The sequence below is a fragment of the Lissotriton vulgaris genome, chromosome 6 (genome assembly GCF_964263255.1).
Source record: "Lissotriton vulgaris chromosome 6, aLisVul1.2, whole genome shotgun sequence".
Taxonomy (NCBI): Eukaryota; Metazoa; Chordata; class Amphibia; order Caudata; family Salamandridae; genus Lissotriton; species Lissotriton vulgaris.
The window spans coordinates 725,932,146-725,957,083 of NC_141694.1; the positions used below are offsets into that span (position 1 = coordinate 725,932,146).

General features: G+C 47.9%; 1 protein-coding gene across 1 annotated transcript; it reads right to left on the reverse strand.

The window, feature by feature from the left end:
* Positions 1–23,304: 23,304 nt before the first annotated feature.
* LOC147707908 (uncharacterized protein F54H12.2-like) lies at positions 23,305–24,612 on the reverse strand. The gene has a single exon (XM_086925687.1). The coding sequence runs from the start codon at positions 24,610–24,612 to the stop codon at positions 23,305–23,307; it is 1,308 nt and encodes a 435-aa protein (XP_086781813.1).
* Positions 24,613–24,938: the final 326 nt, after the last annotated feature.

Consider the following 24,938-nt stretch of genomic DNA (forward strand, 5'->3'; position numbering starts at 1 on the left):
CCCCCGTCTGGTGTATAGCTGCGACGGCACGGCTGCCCTCTGTGCCGGACGGAAAATTTTGACGTCCCCTACACAGCTGAAATGTCGAACGCTAGAGGACAGAGAAGGGGTGACCGGACTTTGCCGGACATGCTGGGGCGTGGCGCCCTGCGTAGTGGAGGCACTCAGCCCACCACGACCTCCCCGGCCCCGGCCAGGGGTGCGGATGGCGGAGAACCCCCGGTGACGAGATCATTTCTCGAGTCGCTCTTCAGTTCCCTGCGGGAGGACTTTCAAACGCTGAAGCGTGAAGTGGCCGGGGAGGTCCGTGAAGTACGGAGAGAGATGGACTCCCTGGGGGAGCGTGTCAACACCGTGGAGGAAGCAGGCCACTCTAGAGACGAAGAGATCACCCATCTGCAGCAGGAGGTCCTGCGGCTGCGGGAACAACAGATTGAATTGCAAGCCCACGCCGAGGACCTCGAAAACCGATCCAGGCGGAATAACATCAGGGTCCGTGGCGTGCCGTCCGGTGAGGAGGGTGAAGACGTGACTGCATACCTGGTGGCCCTCTTTCGTGCAATTCTGGGGGAGTCGGAAGACTTTCGGATCCGTATAGATCGGGCACATAGGGTGGGTCGCCCCCGCAGAGCCACGGCGCCCGCCCCGGACATTCTGGCCTTCCTCCCGGACTTCCCCCTCAAGGAGCGGATCCTCCGCGAAGCGCGTGGGCAGCAGCCTTTCCGCTTCCGAGACCACCCTGTGGCCCTGTATCAGGATCTGTCCACGGTCACGCTGCAAAAGAGAAAATCGTTCAAGATCGCTACCGACTTCCTCCGGGAGCAAGGGACACAGTATTCTTGGGGGCACCCTTTCCGATAGATTTTTCGATGGAACGGTACTTTGCACCAGCTCCGGTCCCTCCAGGATGTCTGCGCGGTGTTGGGCCTCACAGCATCTGATACGGACACCCCGGCACCGCGTCGTAGACGAAGCACTCGTGACGGATGGCAGCAGGTGGGAGAGAGGAGCTCTCCGCCGTCGGAGCGACCGGGCTCGCCCACGATCCGGGCGGACATGGCGGCCGCCATCCAGGAGGCCTCCAGAGTGGCGGCGAATGGTGAAGTGGCCCTGACGGCCTGAACTTACTCCGGGGGGAGTCTGCTCTAGCTTTTTCGTCTTGCAGGTGCGGGGATTAGGGGGGAGGGCGGGGAGGAATGGCGAGTGCTGGAGGTGGTGGCTGGACGTCCACTAGACTGATTTACCACGGCCTTGTCCGATAAGGACCGGACTGGGACAATGTCTTTTCTGCAAAGTTTGAGAAGTGGGGTACGGGAATGGGACCGGCGGGGGGATGTTTTGCACTTGGGGACTGGCGGGGGGGTTTGTTGTTGGGAGCGGTATAGATTTGGATGTGTGGGGTCTCGGGGGGAGGGGGGGGCTTTTCCAGTTGCGGGGTGTTGGGGTTCGGGGACTGTACTGTGCCATGGGGATGTTCGTAGTTGCTCTGTGCTGGGGCCTCGTGTGGTGCCTTCCATGTTTGCCCGCTGGGCTTTGCTTCTTGATGTGTGCTCCAGTGATCCCCCTTCTTGATGGCTCTTAAAGTGATTACTTTAAATGTGAAAGGGCTGAATAACCCGGTTAAAAGGCGGGCTGTGTTATCTTTGTTAGAGAACTCCCAGGCGGATGTCTGCCTGCTGCAGGAGACCCATTTGCTGGCTAAGGATTGCTCTAGGATGCGTACCCCCAAGTTCCCCACGCAGCTGTTCTCCTCTAGCGCTTCTAAAACGGCAGGGGTGGCGATCCTGTTCTCTAGGGGGTTCAGGGGAGAGGTATTGCACAAAGTAGCGGAACAGAAAGGGAGACTTCTGGCATATAGGATCAAGGTGGGGGGTTTAGTACTGACTGTTGGCACTCTCTACAGCCCCAATGACCACCAGGACCAATTCTTGCACAGGGCATTAGATGACGTGGCGTCCACCTCTGATAGGCACATAGTATTGGGGGGTGATTTGAACCTGGTTTACGATGCAGCGATGGACAGGTCTGTGCAGCGGCGCCACCAGTTGGGTGAGCTTTCGAGCTCGATTCGCACTCGACTTGAGGAGCTGGACTTGCATGACGTGTGGCGCCACCTTCACCCCACCACCCGCGCATACTCCTACTTTTCACATGCTCACAGGTCCTATGCGCGACTGGACCATCTACTCGTGTCCGGTCCAATGCTCCTTTTGGCTTCGAGCGCAGATATGGGGGTCCTCTCTCTTTCCGACCACGCGCCGGTGGAGGGTGCTTTCACTCTGCCGCCGATGGTTCGGCCAAGAGGGGTCTGGCGGCTCCGCGACACGCTTTTGCATAGGCGGTCGACAGTTGACCAGATCCGCGTGGCCATTTTGGATTTCCAGAGTGTGAACGATAACGATGACACCTCTCGCGCGACACAGTGGGCAGCCCTGAAGGCCGTGCTCCGAGGCGAATTTATAGCTATCTCCTCGGCTGAGAATAGAGATCGGCAGCTCAAGAGGGACGAGCTTACTCGGCAGGTGAAGGAGCTGGAACAGGTTCATCATAGGACAGGGGCCCCCAGGGTTTGGAGGCAGTTGAAGGCAGCCAGAAAACTTCTGGCCGCCCTGGACATGGACCGGGCGGAGTATGCGATGCTTCGCCTGAAGCACAAGTACTACACGGGGGGGGATCGGTGCGGGCGGCTCTTGGCCAACAAGCTCAGGGTGCAGCACCAACAGCACCGAGTGAAGGAGCTGGTTGACTCGACCGGAGGTTTGGTCACGGCTGATGAGCAAATAGCTGACGTCTTTCGTAGCTTTTACGATGACCTCTACACTGGAGAGGCCTCCACTGCCCAGGCTGAGGTGGACTATCTGGACTCGGTGCCGCTCCCGTCGTTAACGCCAGATCAGGCTCAGTATCTGGAACGTGACATCCGTGTCGAGGAGGTGATCACGGCGATATCCCGGCTCAAACCGGGCAAGGCCCCAGGACCGGATGGCTTTATCCCTCTGTTTTATAAGACCTTCTGTCAGGAGTTGGCGCCTCTGCTGACCCGCCTTTTCAACACCTTTGCGGAACCGGGTGCCATCCCCTCCGAATTTCTTCAGGCCACGGTCTCCGTGATCCCGAAACCGGGCAAGGACAGGACCGCCTGTGGGTCCTACCGCCCTATCTCGCTGCTGAACACGGATTTGAAAGTGTTCACCAGCATATTGGCGGCCCGCCTGGCACTGCATCTCCCGGGCATGGTTGATTCGGATCAAGCGGGCTTTGTGCCTGGCAGGCAAACAGTAGACAATACAAAGAGGGTGACCCACATTCTCGAGAAGGCCTCCAGGATCCCAGGGGAGAGGATGCTCTTGTCTATAGATGCGGAGAAGGCTTTCGACAGGGTACACTGGCCCTACCTAGAGAAGGTCCTAGGCAAGTTCGGGATAGGTGAGAAGTTCCGTCATCTGATCTTCAATTGTTACCGGTTCCCATCTGCAGTGGTCCGAGTGAACGGAGGCAGCTCTCGGCCCTTTCCCATTGAACGGGGTACGAGACAGGGGTGCCCACTGTCCCCTTTGCTCTTTGCCCTATACATGGAGCCATTTGCTCAAAGGGTTCGGCAGAACCCCGACATTGTCGGAGTCAAGATGGGTGAATTCCATCATCCGATCAGCCTGTACGCGGATGATGTCATTCTGACATTAGACGACCCGCGGAGGTCGCTACCGGCTTGCATTGCGGAATTGGACCTATTCACCGAGGTGGCGGGCTTCAAGGTGAACTTAGGGAAGTCAGCCGCCCTTGACATTTCGCTTGCTAGTGCTACCAGAGCGGAACTACAGAGGCTTTACCCTCTGAGCTGGTCCAGGGACCGGATCCCATATTTGGGGATCCTGTTGGCGCCTTCCCTCCCGGCGATGGTCACGGTCAATTATGCTGCTTTGAGCACGAAAATCAGAGAGGAACTTGGCCGGTGGGATAAGGGCACGTTGTCGCTGCTAGGCAGGGTGGCTGCGGTGAAGATGACCCTCCTGCCTCAGGTGCTTTACCTCTTCAGGGCGTTGCCGCTCCAGCCCCCCACGGGGTGGCTCGCGGAGACCCAGTCGGCCATCGCACGGTTTGTATGGCAGGGCCGTAGGCCGCGGATTAAGAGGAGCATCGCTACGCTGGCGCCCGACTCTGGGGGGCTGGGGATACCGGACCTGCGGAAATATTTCCAGGCCGCCCAACTCCGCTATCTGGTTGAATGGAGCCGGAGGGAGTCTGATAAGCACTGGCTGTTCCAGGACCAGGCGGTGGCGGGTAGGACGCTACAGGAAGTACCATTCTTGAAGCGAGCCCATCGGCCCCCCAACCTCTACGCGTCTTTGGTGACGCGGGTCCCGCTTCGGACGTGGGACTCGGTGGCCGTTAGGCATGAGCTTACTACCTTCCCCTCTCCCTTTACGCCGCTCATTGGCAACCCGGACTTCGGTCCCGGGATGGAGCACGGTGCTTATGAGCGCTGGCGGGCGGCCCGCTGCTGCGCCTTGTATCATTTGTACAGCCCCGAGGGAGTTGTCCCCTTCCTGGATTTGCGGCGGGACTACGGCCTCCCAGAGACGGAGCGCATGCGATACATGCAGGCGCGTCACTGGGCACTTCAACCCCAGGTGTGCGATACGGCAAACCGGGAGATCACGGTATATGAGCGCTGGTTAATCACTCGCACGTCGGACGCTAAACTGATCTCAGATCTGTATAAAATGCTGCAGCCCCCCTCCTTCCATATTCACAACCCCGGCCGGTAACGATGGGAGCGGGAGCTTGGGCGAGTGTTGAGCCACAAAGAATGGGAACACATCTCCTTCCGCGCACGCCACTCGGCCTATCACACGGGTCTTACAGAGACCTTCACCAAAATCTCGACCTATTGGTACCGCACCCCGGAGAAACTGCACGAGATGGACAGAGCAATACCAGGGACGTGCTGGCGCAACTGTGGCAATACTGGTACACTTACACACATACTGTGGGAATGCCCCCTTCTGGCTCCTTATTGGGAGGAGGTCCTGGGTGAGGTGGACAAATGTTTTGGGATAGAGCTGCCGAGGTTCCCTGCCTATGTTCTACTGGGATTGCCAAATGGGTTGATGTACCCCCTCAGGTCCAGGAGGGGCAGACAGATTGCGATTGCTCTGGGGTCAGCGGTGCAAAATATTCTCATACATTGGCGCTCTACCACACTTCCCTCTGTAGTTGGCTGGCTGCATAGATTATGGCATGTCCTTGGAATTGAGAAGATGTCTTTAGTGGCCCTGGGAGACACTGATACTTTTGAGGAACTGTGGGCGCCCTTTCATAACCTGTTGTGCTCTGAGTTTCGGGAGATTACCTGTCCCAGATATCTTAGGTTGCTACGGCTGACGCCGCCACCAGACCCGCCTGTCTGATCAGACGGGGCTGGCATTGTATAGTGGGGATTGCTGGAGGGTCGATATGAAGAGAGAACTGATGGTAATGGCACAGTACAGGGGGTGGGTTGGGGTATGGTAGTTGGGGGGGTTCTGTATGGTTAAGTTGGTTTTTGGAGCGGGGATGCTTCTCCACCCTTTCCCCCCTTTTCCCCCCTCCCCCCCCTTATTTTCTTTTTCTTTGCCCCCCCTATTTTTCTCTTCCTCCCCCTCCCCCGTCCTTCCTTCCCCCCCCCCCCCTTGTTATCCGTATGTGACCACAGGCGCGGAAGCTGTGTTCCTGAGTCGAATGGAGTCTATTGAAAAAAATGTAACTGTCTTGCTGTATTTGCTGTATCATACGCACCGATTGTGCGGATCCTGTGGTTTATCCTCGTTCTTTCCTTACCCTGTTGTTTCCTACCCCTCCCTGCTTCAATAAAATACTTTAAACAAACAGATGGCAGGCTGCGCGCGCTGCTGAACCTGTTGACTTTGGAGCTGGAGAAGAGGGTCCGAGCCTCGGCGTGGGCTGCATTATTAAAAAAAATACATCGATCTCAGGGTGGGGAGAGACAAATTAAAAAAATAATACACATGGAGGAGGAGAAAGATACAATAAAAAAAAACATGGTTGAGATGGCCAAATGTAGCATCTGAAACCAAGTACAATGAACAGTGTAAGGAGGTGGCTCAACAAATAACGCTGCTGACTTTGAAGCAGAAAAACAGGGTTCAAACCTCGACGTGGGCGGAATCGTTTTTTTTTAGTTTTGTTTTTTTTGGAAAACCTATATTTGACATTTCAACCAAGTACAAACACGGGCCTACAACCCCCAGGGCCGGCCGCTAAGCAATTGCAACGCAATAAAACAATCAAAACCCAGACTCAGCATCCCGGGGAGCAGATTCGCCACGTCCACAATACGTACTGGTTGTAAAACATATTGAGTTGGTAACAGGATAAAAAGGTTCCATTTTATAATATAAGATAGAAGGATCAGGTGCCATACAATATCTCAAGTTGCGAAAAAAGGGGGGGGGGCGAAATAGCAATATGTCCACAGTTAAATCATCTTCGTGTAAGTCAGCGGCGTTAAGACATACTATTCAGGATAAGCGAGCATACAAATACAGTTCACGCCAGCTAAATGTCCGCCCAGTAGCACTGAAACATCGCGAGAATTGAGGCACATATGAAACAGCAGAGATGGCCAGAAAAATGAACCCGTTACACTGACCCGGAAAAGAAGAAAAGAAAAGGGCAAAGAAAGATAAGAAGAAAAAAGGCCATAGAAATAAAACGAAAAACAAAACTCCCATCCCCCATCCTGCACCCCTGCAGATGACTACGGCCTACCCCCCTAGCAGCGTGCCTGTCGCCCAAGAACTGCAACCCAAAATATAGAAAGACCCAGAGAAGACAGAAAGAAAGTAAACCCCACCCAAAGAGGGGAAATGGAGGAGGGCTATCTTCTACGTGCTCCCGGTCTCTCCCCCCGCCCTAACAAAGGGGTCCCCCCAAAACTGTTGCATCCGAATATTCCAAACTGAAAAAACATCCCGGGGGAACCGCCAACCCTGCCCCGGACTCCGTTAATCTAATGAAGCAATCCCGTTACCGATAAAACCACAATGAACCACCCAAACAACAGTCTCAGCCTTGGCCCCGTCGATCAAATTCGCCGAGTCTCTCAGACAAATAAAGCCCCATCATCAAAATGTCAAAAGATACACAGAAGTGGGCGGAACATGGTTCAGTAGATGGAAAAAGAACAGTAGATCCCAAAGTAAGCCGCTGGTACCAACAATGTCCCACCCCGTCTCTGAAGCCAGGCATCATCACATCCGCCATCTTGAGAAACCGACCGGGGAGGGGGTTCGACACAATCCAAAACAGTTCACAGTACCAAGTAAAAGGTTCCAGGATAGGGACAGCAGTTGAATGTTCCGACAGCTGCAAAACCGGGGATTCCAAAAAAGTAGTTAAGTCACCGATCACAGCCCGTTCGAGTAGATCCACTTCTGTAGGGGCAGGCACAGCTTCCAGTACCGGGTCTAAGTGCGCCACTGGGGCGTCGATCAAAAGGCCAGCTGGCTGCCGGGTCTCGGGCATCGAGTCGGGATCCAGTCTCAGTCCTTGAAGTCCATCTGCCGCCGACAACAGGCCGCAGGTCTGAGCTGCCACAGTCACCTGAAGTGCCTCTAGGGCAGCCAGCACCGTCCGCAATGACGGGCCACTCTGGGCCTGCTCCGCCCGGTTCCATATTTCCTCAGGCATAGTGATGCCCACGGAGAGGCGCCTTCTCCGGGGTAAGATCAGCCGGAGCAGAACTGAGCCGTGAGGGACCAACCGTCAGCATGCATTAGTGCGCGACGAGACTCCAACCCAAGGTGCGCCGGCAATGCAAATGCCGGGCCTCCGAGTCAGGGACCCCCGCAACACAGCACCGTGCGTCACTCGTCTCCTCACCTCCAACACAACACCAGGCTGCAGATGGTAGCAAAGCAATCCAAAAATTCGAAAGTTCCAGAGACCGGACCCTGCCACCCTCAACAGTCCGCTGTTGTTCAACTCGGACCCGGCTAAGCCAGCACTCGAGACCCCGGCTTCCAGACTGGGTTAGGCCACAAATCGGTCCTCGACGTTACTCCGCTCCACAATGTCAGAAAAACCCCGGGATCACACCATCGGAGTGCGGATTAGTTCACACACACGGATCCGGGGCAGGAAATCAGGATAAGTGACAGGATCTTGGAGCGTAGGACGGAGGTCAGCGGAGCCGGGAGACTATGCGGCCATCTTGCTTGCTGTCGTAGCTCCTCCAGGCGGTATCGTTTAAGTGTGATTTAATTATGAATAAAATAAACATAAATAAATAAATAATATTAGAACATTGGAATGTTGGGAGCTCCATTGAAAACAATGGAGTGCTCTGGGCTTATAATGGCTGGTAAAAGCCTGGAGCTCCAACATTCCAATGTTTCTTTGTTTACAGCTCTGGCTGTGAACAAAGGCTTCAAGGAACCTGAGGGGATTCCATTCCCCTCATGCTCCCAAAAGGCTTTGTTTTTTTTGTTAGAACATTCTGTCCTCTAGTGACAGAATGATCTAATAGCCTTATAGCCCTTCGTAGATGGGCTATACCGCTATTAAAGTCCCTCTCCCTTGTTAAAGGCCCTCACCTTTGGCTCGGGGCCTTTATTGCTGGAGAGGGCCTTTAATAGCTGGTATAGCCCTCTACGGCGGGCTATAAGGCTATAATCAAACACTCACCCCCAGCAGTTCGGGCTGGACTGTTCCCATGAGGCACAGGGTCAGACTGATTTGCATATGGCCATGTCTGAACTGGGGTGGCTGAGTGAGCTAAAGAATGGTGGTGGATTAAACCCAGATCAGTTGACTGGGGGTGAGTGTTTGATTTGCTCAAACGCTCCGTCCATCATCCCCTTTTGTATCGCTTTGTTCGCCCTAAGTTGGCAGGGTATTCTCAGACATGAGTCCCTTGCTCACTTGGCCACTGGATTCAAGATAGCCTGGCTGATGAGGATTATGAATCCGAAACCGGTCCCAGGATGCTTGTTTCCGGTCCAGGGAAGACATGGCTTGGCAGTTCGGGCTGGACTGTTCCCATGAGGCACAGGGTCAGACTGATTTGCATATGGCCATGTCTGAACTGGGGTGGCTGAGTGAGCTAAAGAATGGTGGTGGATTAAACCCAGATCAGTTGACTGGGGGTGAGTGTTTGATTTGCTCAAACGCTCCGTCCATAATCCCCTTTTGTATCGCAGATGTGGAAATGCTAGCACAAAGAAAAAAGTAGTCCATAAATAAAAAGATAACAGCCAGCAGCATAAGTTAACTGTAGTTGGTCGATGCTGCTTCCTCCAGAAACAGAAGAAAAAGGAAGTGATGAATTGGGCCACAAGCAAACAATGAGCAAGATAAGAACAGCAATGCCAGATTCCACCAATGGCAAGCGACAAAACAAAGACAAATGCAATGGGTGGAGTTTCAGTGGTAATACTGATTACTTGATGCCTCGTAAAACCTAAAAATGGCGCTGGGCGAGGACGTTGCTGCCTCATCCCCACCAAAGAAACATGACCTGGTACACGGAGCTGCTCCTGCAACCTGTCATGGCTGAGCCTCCATGCAGGATGATGGTAAGGAGGAACTCTTTACAATTACACCTTCACCCTAAAGATCATTCAACTGTACATCTCTGCCTACTTCCCTCCCACCCTTGCCTACTGTCAAACATACCTATAACAAAACATGAATGCTACCCTACTGCCCTGCCAACTTATTTCAATAAAATATGCAATCATTTCTTTCCCTACTGAATTCCTTTTCTTTTGTACGAATCAGTGACACAATAAGCCTACATTTCACTTCATTATGCTCTCCTGCACTTCACTTTAATGTTCCCTGAGTAGTATAAGATGATAGCTTTCAACACCATTCATTTTTTGACAGGTGGGAACGCCCCCCGGAAGTGATGTAGCCGCCGGAAGTCCCGCCCCTGAAGTCCCACCCCGGAAGTCCCGCCCCGGAAGTTCCGCCCCCGGAAGGTAAGGTCCGGAAGTCTCTCCCCAGAAGTCCAGGGCCGGAAGTCCGGGGCCGGATGTCCGGGGCCGAAGTCCAGCCACTGAGGGTCGGCCCTGAAGGGCAGCCGTGGAAGTGGGCTGTGTCCTTCACACAGGCATTAATGGATGTGTTGGTGTGTCATAGGTGTAGAGTGGTGGTGTGGGGTGGCTAGGGCTAGCGGCATGGCAGCCAGTAGGGCCTACTGGGGTGTTTAGGGTTGTGGGATGGCTAAGCAGAGACTTACCTGTGTGCGCCATGTTGGTTGTGCCAGCAGGGACATGTCTGGGCATGCAGGGACATGTCTGGGCATGTCCAACGGCTAGTGGCGGTTGCAGGCTGACGTTGCTTGAGAAGCATTGGAGGTCCATCTGTGGAATGGAAGTCCTAGAGTGTTGCAGGGTCTTTTTTGGGAGATAGACCAGCCCCCAGGAGGCGTGCCTGATGCCAATGGAGTTCCTGAGTGGTGGCCTGAGGAATGGGGGAGTGCCATAGTGCCATAGTCAGCAGAGGGAAGGAAATCCATTGGCCCTAAAAGAGGCGGGAAGCTAGACCATTGGTTTGCTGCGGCAGTAATTTTGCTGCCTAATTTTAAAAAGTCTCTACTGTAAAATGACAGCAGTTATGAAAATAAAATAAAAAATAAAATAAAGACATGTGTTGTGCAATTGTGGTTTCTTTCTAAGTGGGAGTAATGTGTAGGGGCTGATGAACATTTGAAAGTGTGTAAATCAGCAGCTGCAGGCTGTGTAACATGCCAGGGCATGGCTTTGTAAAATGGTGGAGGGTGCTGCAGTAAGCCAAGACTGCTATCTTGCCAGTGCAATATTCTGCACAGCCTAACTTTAAAGTCTCTGATGCAGGTTATGAAATGGATAAATAAATAAATATGTTAAGGTCTCTGATGTAAACTGATGTCTGTTATGGAAACCAAAATAAATTTAATAAAGACATGTGTTGTGCAATTGTCATTTCTTTCTATGAGGGAGTAATGTATTAGGGATAATAAACGGGGAGCCAGTATGTAATGCAGCTGTGTGGGCTGTGTATCAGGCCAGTGCGTGGTTCTTTAGCAGGATAATGTATTGTCACAGAACTAAACTGCATGGTTGCTGGTGCAACATCATGCACAGCCAAAGTTGAAATGCACGATGTAAGTGCCATTAATTATGAAAAGAAAAAAATAAATAATTATTTTAAAGACTCTGGTGTAAAATGATGGCAGTCATGAAAATAAAAATAAAATAAAATACATACATAAAGACATGTGTTGTGTATTGTGGTTTCTTTCTGAGTGAGAGTAATGTGTTGGAATTGATTAATATGGGCCACTATGTAAGCCAGCAGGGGCTGTGTAACAAACCCTTGCAGGGTTCTTTAACAGGGTAATGTATTGTCACAAGCCTAGACTAAGTTCTCTGGTGCAACATTATGTACAGACAAAGTTGAAAGTCACTGATGTAAATGACATTAATTACGAAAATAAAAAATAAAATAAAGTCTTGTGTTATGCAACTGAGACTTTGCTCTACGTGTGAGTGTGCGAGGCATGACTGATAAACATGGTATTCTTGTACAACATGCACAGGGTTCAGTAACATGGCTAGGCATATTTTTGTAACAGTAACACAGGCTGCCCCAACCCAGAAAGGGCTGGATGGTGCAATTTCCACAAAAGGCGGCAAACCAGTCATGGTGTTGTAACAGGGTGAAAAAAATGCTCCTGCAGCCCAGAAAGAGCGGGATGGGCAAGAGACTCATAAGAGCGGCAAAACTAAAATGTAAGTTTGCTGATGTAACATTTCCAGCGTCTAAAAGACTGCAAAGACACGAAGAGGCTTCTACGTGGGAGACAGCTGGCATGGACTGATAAGCACTGCCCGATGGTAAAAGAGTGGCGCGAAATATGCACATGGGACTCATAGGGGACCAGTGAAAGTGTGAGATTTTAAAAACGCGCGCTTTTACATCTGAGTGGGTGCAGAGATAAATTGAAGTGTAATACGTAAGCTCTTTCTAACCAGTTTCCCACCATTTAGAGGGATCCTACAGGGCCTATTTTATCAGAGTGCAACAGATGCGAGGGTGCAGCATTTTTAAAGGCTCGCTTTTACATGCAAACTCTCTGCTACATGTTCCCGCCGGTCCGGAGGACGACCCTACTGGGCTTTTATCAGATTCTAGCAGGTATAAAAATAGGGACATAGCTTAGACGCACACTGGCACCCTGACAGGTTTTTTTGAGCACCTACCAGCATCTTGGCTTGTGAACAGGCTGCAACAGAAGGCCCCTGGGAGTTATCATGGCACACCCTGGCAGCAGTAATGCTGATAAAACCAGCTCTAAACTTAATGTAAGTAGTTTTACATTTTTATTCTATTTTATGAAGTATCTCAGGCATTACTTAATAACTTTTGACCTGGAAGAACTGTAAAAAGCATGCACACAAATGGGAGTATAGTAATATGTCAGAGAGGCTTAGCAGTTTAAGGTGGGTAAAAATGAAAAAATAAAACAAGGCCTGTTATACCTTGAATGTACGATGTCTTCAGGATCTGTAGCCTTGTACTTGATGCCTGGTTCGGTAAAAGGGGATCCTTCAAGGCCTGTGTTAGAAGATGGGGACTGGAGGCAAGACTTGAGCCTTCGCAGCGCAGGGGTGTGATATTATTAAAAAATATAAGCCTTTAGTGGCCCTAGGCATTAGGGGAGCTGAGGGGCCTGCCTGGGTGGCCCTTAGATAGTCTCACAATGGTTGCGCCCTTGGAGGGTCTCCGTTGTTTACCCAGAGGGGGATTAACAGCGTCTATGGGGCAATAGGGGTGGTGGAGACTAGCATCCTAGGCCTCCGCCGCCCCCCAAGCTATTTTTAAAAGCCCCAGCATGGTAGGGAGTGTAGCGGCTGCCCAGGTTGCTCCTAATGCCTTCGCATCCCGCAACTGTTCTAGGTATATGGGGAGACGGCTGAGGGTCTCAAGGGGCCGCTGCTTCCCTTGAGGGCACTTTAAAATACTTTGGGGGCCGGTGGGGTGACGGAGACTAGTCCCGAGGGTCTCCGGCGGCCCTTAATTCTTTTTTTTTTTTTTTTAAATCGGCGGCATGTCAGAGGGGCTGGGACCAACCAAGACTACCCCTATTACCTCAGTCGAGCCTCGCGATATCCGCTATGCTGGTGGGGTCTGGCGGGGGCCTTAGAACAGCCTCCACAGGACCCGCCATGACTTCTATGCTGCTGGGGCAGGCGGCGGCATCCTCCGATGCCTTTTCTGTTTTTAAAATAAATATAGGGACGGCGGAGGCTGCCCTCAATGCCTCTGCCGCTAGTACCTCCTTTGCGGTGCTGAACGCGCTGGTGTCCTCTACCCCATCCATGGAGCGCTTTGTGGCTGGCGGCTGTCCCCCGCGGGGCTCCGAGGCGGGAATGAGCGCGAGGCTCAGAGCGGCTTCAAATCGCTCTGAGCCCCGCCGGGTGACCCTGGAGTCATGATGGGGGGCGGAAGTGTTTTAAGCACAGCTTCCACCCCCATCATGGCAGCGTTGTATGCTCGACTTGCTGCAGCATTCACAGCAACATAATGAATTAAAGCAGGGGGGCGCTGAACCAATGAAGCGTGCCCCTGCTTTTAAATACCAAGCCCCATTAGTTTTAAGCAGGCAGCTACACGTCTCGCAAGGAGAGGCTGTAATATCACCATTGATACCTGTGGCAGGAATCCCCTGGTGGCAGGGGAGTTCCTGCACATGTTCAAATAACCTGTGAGCCCGGGCAAGTGAACAGGACAGCAGTTTTTTATTTTATATAGCGTAAACCTAACCCTAATGTATCAGAGCGCTTTATATAAGAACCTGTTGCAAGACACTAGGACTAAGGATTACAAGTGTTACATAAAAGATACAGACTGAAAAATTGTAAATGCACAAGATGTAAAAGCCACACCAAGAAGAGACTAATGAATAGAGTTATCTCTATATACATAGGGAATGACATCCATCCATCTAAAATACATAGCTGCACATCCCATGTGGAGAGGCTGTAGATGCATGATCAGAGCTGACGTCTGGAACCCCTAGCTCAATCATCCCATAGTTCTGGGCAAATAAAAAAAAATGCCTACTGTAAAACGCCTAGTGCGCACGTAAAGTGCTCTGAAACCCCTAGGGCTCAGGCTCTATTTTATATATGCCTTTTATACAAACATATTATTTCTTTTACTAGTATTTTATTATTTATTTATTTATTTTCGGTACGCAGGATCTCCAGGAGCTGACACTGTCTGATGCGGAAAATGCTGCTTTTGCCGAAGGTGCGTGTATAAGACACCCTTTTTAGAAATAGTAGTAAAAACACTTTTCCTACATTTTGTACCTGCCTTTCTATATATGGTTTTTACAGACTATGACATAGATATGCAACTATCCTTTGACATAATACAACAGAAATTGGATGCTGAGGAGCGGGAGAAGCACCAAGCTAATAATACGCCTATTACCGGTAAGTGTAAGTGTAAGTGTGTGTAAGTGTAAGTGTGTGTAAGTGTAAGTAAGTGTGTGTCTGTGCGGGTGTGTGTGTGTGTGTGTTGTTGTTAGAGGAATAGAAAGTCTGATTACCTTGTGAGACATTCTAAATATAAATATATTTTTTCTTTTTTCTAGGAGCAGGGCCCTGTGATCTGAACCAGGGTACCTCCGAAAAGCGTGTTAAAGCTAGAGCACTGAAAAGGCCTGCACCGGCGCTTAAAAAGGGCCCTCAGCCTGAGAAACGCGCTCGACAAACAGCACCATTGCTTAAAAGCGGGACACCTACGGCAAAAATAGCTCTACAACCAGCGCCTGTGCCTTAAAGCGGACCGCCTATGAAGAATGGGGCTCTACAAAGACAGCTATCAGGTGAGCTTTTAAGAGTTGGGACTCCGTTTTTAAAAAAATCCTGTTATACTCCCATAGAGTGTAAAGTAGTGGGGGGTCCGTATTTATCACAGTTGTTTGTAAGAAACCTTACTCTGATCATTGTTACTAGTTTATACTTTTTATAGTTTTTAATATATATTATTGCTTACATCTGTAGAAACAGTACACCTGATTGTGGGAGAAGCAGAGCCGATCAATGGGAACCATTTATCAATACATCTAAAGGACATCACAAATGTGGGCCGAAATAAATCAAAGACATCAGATGTTGAGAGCGAAAAACCCCTACAGGACAACAATTATGAAGGTGAACAGATTTCTGGTAAACCAGTTGAAGAGACTGTTGAAGATTGTAAATAGCTAAAGTAAAGCCTTCATGTGTGAAAAAGTTAAAGTTGCATCTACCATCAGCCCCTGTTATTCAAAATGACCCCAGAGGTTTAGCTAAAAGAAAATCAGCTACTCAGATGTCTAGGACTACCTTTTTCTCACAGATTCCTAGTGTCCTAGGTGAAGGTCAGGTCCCCGTAGACGTTACTACCACAGATAGCTCCATACAGCCTGTGTCAGGTCATAAACAGAGAGTTAAAGGAGTGAGGTCTAAACAGGGTAAGAAGTCTGAGACAAACAAGGGCTCAGGGAATTTACAGGTTGATCTTCAGAGGGATAGAAACCCCCTAGCAGATAAGGGCCACGACTTTAGTGGAGAGGCTGTTGAAAGTAATGAGTCAGAGCAGGAGTTGCAAGCATGCCTTATAAAGCTTCTTCAGGATATGTCTAGGTTAACACAGAGTTCTGAAATAACACCCACAGAAGCGTCCGAGCATCTTTCTATGGTGAGCAGTGAGGAATATAGAGAACCGCCCCCGAGCCCCGTCTCCCCGCATACCTCTGAGGCCCTGGCTTATTATGATCAGCATTTAAATTTCTTTCAGCAAGTGTCACCATCAGTCCCCGAAGCATCCTATCAACCCACTAGTCCCTCCTCTAGTGTAATAATATTGTCCTCGCCCACTTCAGACCATGATCATAGTACAGCTTTGGAGGGGGTTGAAAAGTTGTATTATAAATCAGCATCTAGCCCCGTAACATCAGAACCAGGGTGCTCGTATTGGGAACCTGCCTCTTTAGAGCCCAGCAGCAATAATCTTGATAATCCTAGAAGCACTGTGAGTCACTTAATAGGGGTTAATGCACAGGCGGTCCGCAGATGGACCCAACTTTAACAAGTAACAGCGCAGGCATCAATAATAAAACTGCTAATAGTGATGAGGGAGCGATCCAAAGGAGGCCCTGTAGTAATGTAAACCCCACATTAATAGGTATTCCCACCATCAGCGACAATTCTGAAATAGCTCATAAAACCGCTTTACTGGCCAATATCAAAGAAATGCAGAAGTCTATCAAACAAGTAAAAGCTAGGGTAAGCTCTATAATCTTAAAACATGGGAAAGCAAAAAACAAGAGCCATCTTATAAGCAACGTGCTGGAGGAGATAAATCAAACTGTGAAAATGTGTACAAGCTATGTGGTGGCAGCCTGTGAATCAACAGCTAAACACCTAGCGCTCATACTATTATGACTAGACTCTGAGATACCCCTAAAATTTTCTAATTCCAAGCCTTTGAATAAAGCTTCACATGTGTCAAAATACAAAAAAGCAATCCCTACGATACTTAATAAGGCTCTGAGAATCTTACGGGCAGTGAAGAAGACAAAACAGGAAGAAAAGACCGACGTGTGTTTAAACTCAACAGCGGTACCTATAATGAGGTGTAACAATTATCCTATTGATTAGGAATTTACAAGTTTCCCCAATCAATCAGGATGTGGGAGGCTACCTCAAGACACAAGGGTAAATAGCAAGCATAGGTTGCTTAATAGATCTATGCTCCAGCGGCTTTTAACAAATAGCCTAAAGAAAGCCCAAAGACACGTCACAAGACTAATTAAAAAACTAGCAACCCAGGCAGCCAGACAGCCCCCACAAGAGCCCACCACTTTGATTTTACCATGGAGCAACAGTCCGCAACCTGAAGACTTAGAGCCGGTGTTTTTAGAGAGCATCAGAAGGTACACCCAATTTAATGCTACAGAACACTATGAGGAGTTTAAATTTGTCAATCTTGACCGTATAACCTCATTTGAACAAGGCATTCTAGCTATTTATCAAGCTATTCAAGCACTCACAGAGCGCATGTTACAGGATACGGGCCCTAATGATTTTTTCCAGCTACGGTTCCAGGCACAAGATCTCAATAGTCCTTTATTCACAACTAGAGCACCCTGGAATGTCTTTGATGCTGTAGATTTTTTAGAAAACCTCACTAATCTTTTGCAAAGTAGGAGTGAGAATCATAGCTCTAGTTGTCCGATTTCGTGCAGGAGGTGGTACTTCTAGACCATTAAAGACTATTCTGTTCAGTAAAATCATAGGTAAGAAACAAAGATGGCTGATTGATTTTAACAACCCTGAAGCTAATAAGTGCCTGTCTGCAAGCATAGCAGGACTACTGGAGGCCCGTAACACTAGCGACGCCGTTATCTTGTCTAGAGCTAATGCAGCCCATACAGCTCTTAAAGTACCTACAGATCAACCTGTTGGCTTTGGACACCTGGGCTTTTTGAGAACTATTTTAAAGTTACGGTAAAAATTCTGTACAACAACAATGGCACATAGCGATACTTCACATCAGGGCAACCTCTGAAAAACAAGACCATTTATGTTCTTCACCACGAAAACCATTTTTATGGCATCCTGAATTTAAAAGGATTTTTAGGAGCTAGGTATGTGTGTACCCATTGTGATCACATTTACAGCAATCAGCTAGCTCATGACTGTGAAATGTATTGTAAAATGTGTCAGACAGCTGGATGCGAAGTTATAGCAGAGCAGCGGGTACGTTGCGGCACATGTAATCTATTCTGTCGCTCCCAAAAATGTCTGAGCACACACAACAGGGTTGTCAGATGTAAACTTAAAAAAGATGTTGTCATTGTGGGCATTACGTCGCAGAAGCCCTCAACTGCCCTGGAATGCAATGCCCCCGTTGTAAAGAGTCTTTTCAGGCTGGTGCAGACCACATGTGCTACATGCGCAGGGGTTGACAACCACCTAAAACAGAAGATTATATCATTTTTGATATAGAGTGCACCCAAGAAACATCAGTGCATGAGCACACTTATATCTACGCTCATCATCTAACTTCAGATGAGAACTGGGAGTTTGAAGGGCGATCATGTATGAGTGATTTCCTAGTCACATTCATGCAGGCCAGATATAAGGGGTATACCATGATGGCTCATAACTCAAAGGGGTATGACTCCTTTTTTATTTTACAGAAGTTGATTAGTGAAAAGATGGCTGTAAAACTCATCACCCAGGGCTCTAAACTAATGTCTGTAACTGTTGTAACCTTACAAATACGTTTTATAGACACCTTAAATTTTCTACCCATGAAGTTAAGTAAGTTGCCAAAAGCTTTTGGCTTTCCGGGATGTAAAGGTTATTTCCCCCATTTTTTTAACACCTGGGCTAATCAAAATTATGAGGGTTCTATGCCACCTCCTCACAGCTATGGAGCTGAGTATTTGATGCCAGATGAGGAATAGAACTTTTTACAATGGTACAGTGAAAACAGTGACAAAACTTTTAATTTTCAGAGAGAGTTAAAAGCCTACAGTAAGGCGGATGTTATGATCTTGCGCCAGGATTGTAACCTTTTCAGAGGTGCAGTTGTAGACATGACTAAACAGGTTGAAGTAACCAACCCCAACACGTCTGGGGAGAGCGAATCTATTGAGTACATTGACCCCTTTCAAAGTATTACGCTGGACTCCATGTGCCTGTCTATCTATAAGCACATGTTTTTACAACCGCAGAGCATATCTTTAATACCCTCAGACCTATAAAATGGTAAACAAAAGCGTTACTCCACACCCTCAATACAATGGCTTATGTACATCTCTAACAAAGAAAGCATCTACATTCAGCACGCCTTAAAGGGCGGTGAATATCGCGTGGGATCTTATTACCTGGATGGGTACACCATAATCAATGGGAGACCAACAGCCTTTGAATACAACGGCTGCTTTTATCATGGATGCCCCAGGTGCTACAAGCCTCATGAGTTTAATAAACTGCTGGGCACAACGTATGAGCACCTTTATAGGCGCACACTGATGAAAGCTCAATATATTGAAGACAATGGCTTCATTATGAGAACCCTTTGGGAACACGAGTGGATTGACATGCTGGCATCAGACGCCGAGTTAGGTCTTTTTCTCAAGAGGGAGCAGTTACCGGAACCTCTGGACCCCTGCCATGCCTTATTCGGGGGTCGCACAAATGCGATACAACTGTACAGAGGTGTGGGTCCGGGGGAGAAAATACACTACTATGATTTCACAAGCTTGTATCCATTTGTCAACAAACTGAAGTTATACCCCAAAGGTCATCCCACTATTATATACCGCAACTTTGAATCTTTAGACACATACTTTGGTCTAGTTAAGTGTGAAATATATACACCCAGGAGCCTTTACTTTCCAGTGTCGCCCTACAGAGTGGATAGCAAGCTCATGTTCCCCCTTTGCCGAACATGCGCTGAAAGTAAAGAGACCGGCTTATGTCACCACACTGAGGCACAGAGGATGCTAAGCGGTACCTGGTGTAGCATAGAGGTTCAAGAGGCCCTAAAGAAAGGATACAGGCTAGGTAAAATATTTGAAATTTGGCACTTTGAAAGGACTACAACGCACCTTTTTTCTGAGTATATTAATTTATTTCTCAGAGACAAGCAGGAGGCCTCTGGGTATCCAGAATGGTGCACTGATGCTGACTCCAAGCAGCAGTGCATCGCTGAATACTATGCTCATGAAGGCATAAACCTGAGACCCGATTTTATCGAAGTCAATCCCACCAAGCGCCAGTTGGCAAAGTTATGCCTCAATTCTTTATGGGGTAAATTTGCGCAGCGTACAAACCTCCCAAACACAACCATTGTCACAGATCCTGACGATTTGTTTAATTACCTTTTTGCACCCTGTTATGACATATCCACCTGTGAGTTTATTAACGAAGATACAGCTATGCTGGGTTGGAAACATGCTAAAGAGTACCCCACAACGAGTAACAATATAAACATCTTTATAGCCTGTTTTACAACAGCACATGCTCGTTTGGAGCTTTACAAGTTGCTAGATAAACTACAGGAGAGATGCTTGTATCATGACACAGACTCTGTTATTTTTGTGAACAAAGTAGGGGACGAAGACCCACCTCTGGGAGACTATCTAGGGGATTTAACTAGTGAACTAGATAAGGATGAATTCAAAGTCCAGTACGTTTCAGCCGGACCCAAGTCGTACAGCTACAAAACGTCTAACAATAAAGTCTGTATGAAAGTCAAAGGTATAACATTAAATGTGAAGAATACTATAAAAATGCATTTCGATAGTCTAAAGAATCTAGTGCATGAGTATGCCACAAAGAGCAACTAGTCCTGTGACAAAACAATTGTTGTAAATCAGCCTTCCATAGTGCGGACCAAAAAGAGATGGGAAATCACAACCCAGCCTTTGCATAAAACATTGCGGGTGGTGTTCGATAAGCGGGTCTTAATGTCAGACTACAAAACGATCCCTTACGGTTACTAAAGATACATTACTGCTGAGAACCTCTACTAGCATGGAAACCAGGTTGCAACACCCCTTTTCATGCGTTATAGCTGGCCCATCAAATTGCGGCAAAAGCTAGTTCATAAAAATCTATTAGAAAATGCTCGGGGCGTTTTATCCCATACGTCTGATAATATTGTCTGGCTTTATTCCTGCTGGCAAGATTTTTATACTGAGCTTGCTCACCAGTTTCCGTACATTAGATTTATAGAAGGGACTAGTCTTAACGACGATGACTTGTTACCCAAGGATCGTGTGAATATGGTAATTGTAGACGATCTTATGCGGGAAGGAGGGGACCATCCTGAAATAGAGCGAGCTTTTACTCAATATTCCCACCATCGTAATCTGAGTATATTTTACATCGCCCAGAACTTGTTTTACAAGGGTAAGAGCAGCCGGTCTATAGTTCTCAACGCTTCCTACCTAGTTTTATTTAAAAACCCTAGGGATAAACAGCAAATAACAGTTATAGCTAAACAAATGTATCCGGGCAACACCCAGTTTTTTATGGAAGCCTTTAACGATGCAACCACTAAACCCCACGGCTACTTATTGGTGGACTTAAAACCCCGTACTCTAGAAGACTACAGACTGGGGGCTGATATTTTCCCGCCTGAGCTACCGATCGCCTACATCCCTAAACCTAGACCCAAAGGTTATAAAAAGATTCGCTAAAATGCCTAGGCCCTATTTATTCACCAAGCGCTCCACCATACGATGTTAAGCATGTCCGCCCGACTACGCCATAATATGGCCCTCCTGAAAATGCTTGTTACAGCCAGCCCCCCGCAGAAAAAAGCCATAATATGTGCTGCTTCGGATGACTTAGTTGGTGCCATTTCAGAAATTGCTCTAAACACCCTAAAAGGTAATGTTCCTATTTCAACTAGGCAGTACAAGGTGCTGAAGAAGAGGCGGCAACTCATCAAGAAGCTTAGTAATAAAAGGGTCTCCCTTACTACAAAGAAGAAACTGGTAAAGCAGTCGGCGGGCTTTATAGGGGCCCTGTTGGGTATAGCTATACCTCTAATTACAAGCCTCCTGTCCCGAACCTGATGGATTACACTCAGAAAATGTATCTAGTGCCACAACAGCACTTTGAACAGTTGGCACCCTCTACAAATGATACATGGGACATAAGGAGATCTGAAACGCTCTGCCTGGATGCTGGAATTAAAGATATTTTGGCTCGTACAGACTTAAAGCCTGAAGCTAAAGCGGGGCTCTACTCCCAAGCTCTCCAGAATTTCTTGCAATATTACAAGCAGCTGCAGACTGAAAAAAACAAACTGACTTTATATACTGCTGATGACGATTAACCCCAGATATCCGTTGCAACACAGCCAGCACCATCACCAATAGCACCGCCGCAGGTCTCCCCTGACTCTATGGTTGAGAGCTTGCTACAGAACATGAGTCAAAGGTATAGAGGGGCAGCGCAGATGCTGTTAAGTAAAATGGCTGATTCTAAAGACCTAACATCCTGGAATGACCGCGGTGAGTTTGTCTACAAGGGGCAGCCAGTTGTTGGGTCACATATGTATGATCTGATCAAAAGTTTCACGCATCCTAAAACCCTCTCACGACAGACAGCCCCGAGAGGACGGGAACAGTTTCTAAGAGCTGCTGCGGAGCTCAACATCCCATCATCGCTCGTGGGTAACACTGGGCATCGCCACCAACTTTAACTTTTGAAACAGCCTATGAGCTCCAGTGCTGCATGCCCTCCCGTATCATCTGCCTTTCACACCCCTTCAAAATCACCCACTTCCCCGTACTTACCACAGCTAACCTCTTCAAGTAACTCTGCAGATTTGCCTCTGGAGGCTAAAAAGTCTCTATTTAAAATGAAGGGATGGCTCCCATATTAAGAAATTGCTTATGCCCTGTTACTGCTTGTTTGTATATTTTGTATATAAAGAGGGTGTATAGAACTGTGCTTCCCTGACAGTCTTTACTATGTGGTGCTCTATTTCTCTCTGTAACAACTTTTACATGTGTGATTCCTGAATATTTCAAAATGCTTGTAATAAACATTTATAACTTTTCAACACTCTACTGTCTTTGTTTTATTTTCTTATTGCCGAGTAAAAACACAGAGTCTGAGTAGTTTTGTTAAATACAGGCTTTTATTAATTTATTTATTTTTTATTTTGAACATGCGCATTACACAAACATTCCTTATAAAACTTTACACTTTTGACAAATAGCGTATTCATTTGTAACAATGCTAAGAATAGGTTTCAAGCCTTCTTTCATATAGCGGGTAACAAGCCTATCATTGCTGACTTTATCACTTGAATATAAATTAAAAAAAATTCTAAAAGTTAGCCCCTCTGACATTTTACAGATAAAATATATACAATGTTCCCCACACATGATAGATAGAGAATCCTGTACCTGCAACTTGTTATATTCTACTCTAGAAGCCACTTTTTTTTAAATACTTGAATATAGGCTTTGTATAGATGCTGTGCTCCGGGAACTCTGCAAGGCTATCGCACCATTACCCTGTCAGTGTCCAAAAACATAGCAGGCCAGTGAGTTCCTGGTTCATGATGAGGATCGGTGTTAAAGACCAGAGATCGGGGTCTTTCATAACTTGTTTCCTTTGGCAACCCATCGCTTGGGTAAACACCCAAAAAGTATTTCTTAGCAGCTTTATGGCGGCTTAAGAAGTCTCTGATATGAACAGTGTCCATTTTATATTCTTTTCAAAGATAATCGAACAGAATCTGCCGGGCGTGATTAACTTGTATGACACTATCAAAAACAGCAAAAACCACCATGTTCACATTCGTAGTTAGGGCTGCGCTAAAGCGGATTTCAGCTTTTAGATTTCCATTTTTAACCAGGCTGTAATGGTCACCATCTTCCATGTCGGGGGTCAGATCAAAGGCAAATAGCGTGTAGCCTGCGCCATATCCTTCGCGTGATACGACGACACCCGAATCAAGCAGGTGTTTCCCAGTTATCGCCACTAATCCAAGATATTCTCTAATACAATTTCCAGTTCCGAAATTAGGTGTGTATGGCTTTGCAGGTATGACAGCTCCCTCGTGAACTAGGGCAGCGTAGTTGATACCATAGTGCTTGAAATTAAAAGGGTTGGAGTTATGTACACCGCTAAAAGCTGTATTATCAACAAACCCAATAATAACAAGTTTTGGTAGTTGGCCCAGAAACAAATTTTGCTGCTGTGTTAATCTGGTGCCCGTTGGTATGCTGTAGACTTTCATAGAGACTCTTTCAATGGCATATTTAGCATTTGACAGTTGTAGAGCCTCAGCGTGAGCCAATCTGACCATTGGTGATACATTCACTCTCTTTACATACAAGCTTGCAGACTGTATGAGCAGTTTATACTGTTCGGAATCCCCACTAATGAGGCAAAAGGCATCTTTGTTACGGTTGAGCTTAATCTTGAGGTCTATGCCATTAACGATTAGTTTATCCTGGAAGAAGAGGTCTGAATGTATTCGTCCTAGCAGATCGAACTCACGACTCTCTGCAGAAAACCCAGCTCTTTTTACAAACCCGGTATTGGGGCCATCCAGAGCTGTGTTTTTAAACTGGGCGTAAGTATCTTTGTAGAAAAGCCCTGCGGAAAGTTGGGTGTCCAAGGCATCGCTGCTGTAGTTCAGGATACTCTCCATGTAAGCCCTGTGCGCATACATATTGTCATTTTGCGTGATGAGTCTGTCACCCAAGGTAATGTCTACCTGATTAAACATCGTGGCTATGGGGTAAGCAATGGTAGCCACTTTAGCGGTTGCAGCAATATCGGATCCATCCGCTTTTACAATTTTACACACCACATGTAGCAGAGTATTGTTGAGATCTAGATACATATCCGTGGACCCTGATACGTAAAACTCTATAGGGGCCAGCGGTATCAGGACCGCTAGTGGAGATACCTCCATGAAAAAACTGTTTTCAATACTCGTCTGTGTTGGTTTTAGAGAGAACAGATCTAACTCTGACTTGGCGCATTCGCCCGAAGAGCAGTGTACAAAAGCCATGATTTAGTGTGACGCTCCTTTTAGAAAATGTTAAGGTTAGAGGCTGTTCTCTTCTTCCTAGCAGCTCTCTTCCGCCTCGGGGATCTTCTTTTGTGAGCTCTTTTTGAAGATCGCTTACATTTTTTATAGGGCACGGGGGGCCTGCGACGCTGCGAAGACCTCCTCTTCCTTTTAATACTGAGGCGTGGCTTGTACAACAGTCCTGACCCTTCTTGAGGCTATCTGTTCATACGTTCAACGACGGCCGACTTCACAGACCCCACCACATCTTGGGCTATATTCTGGGCAGCTGTCTTTACATGCAGTTTTGCAATTTCATAACCTTT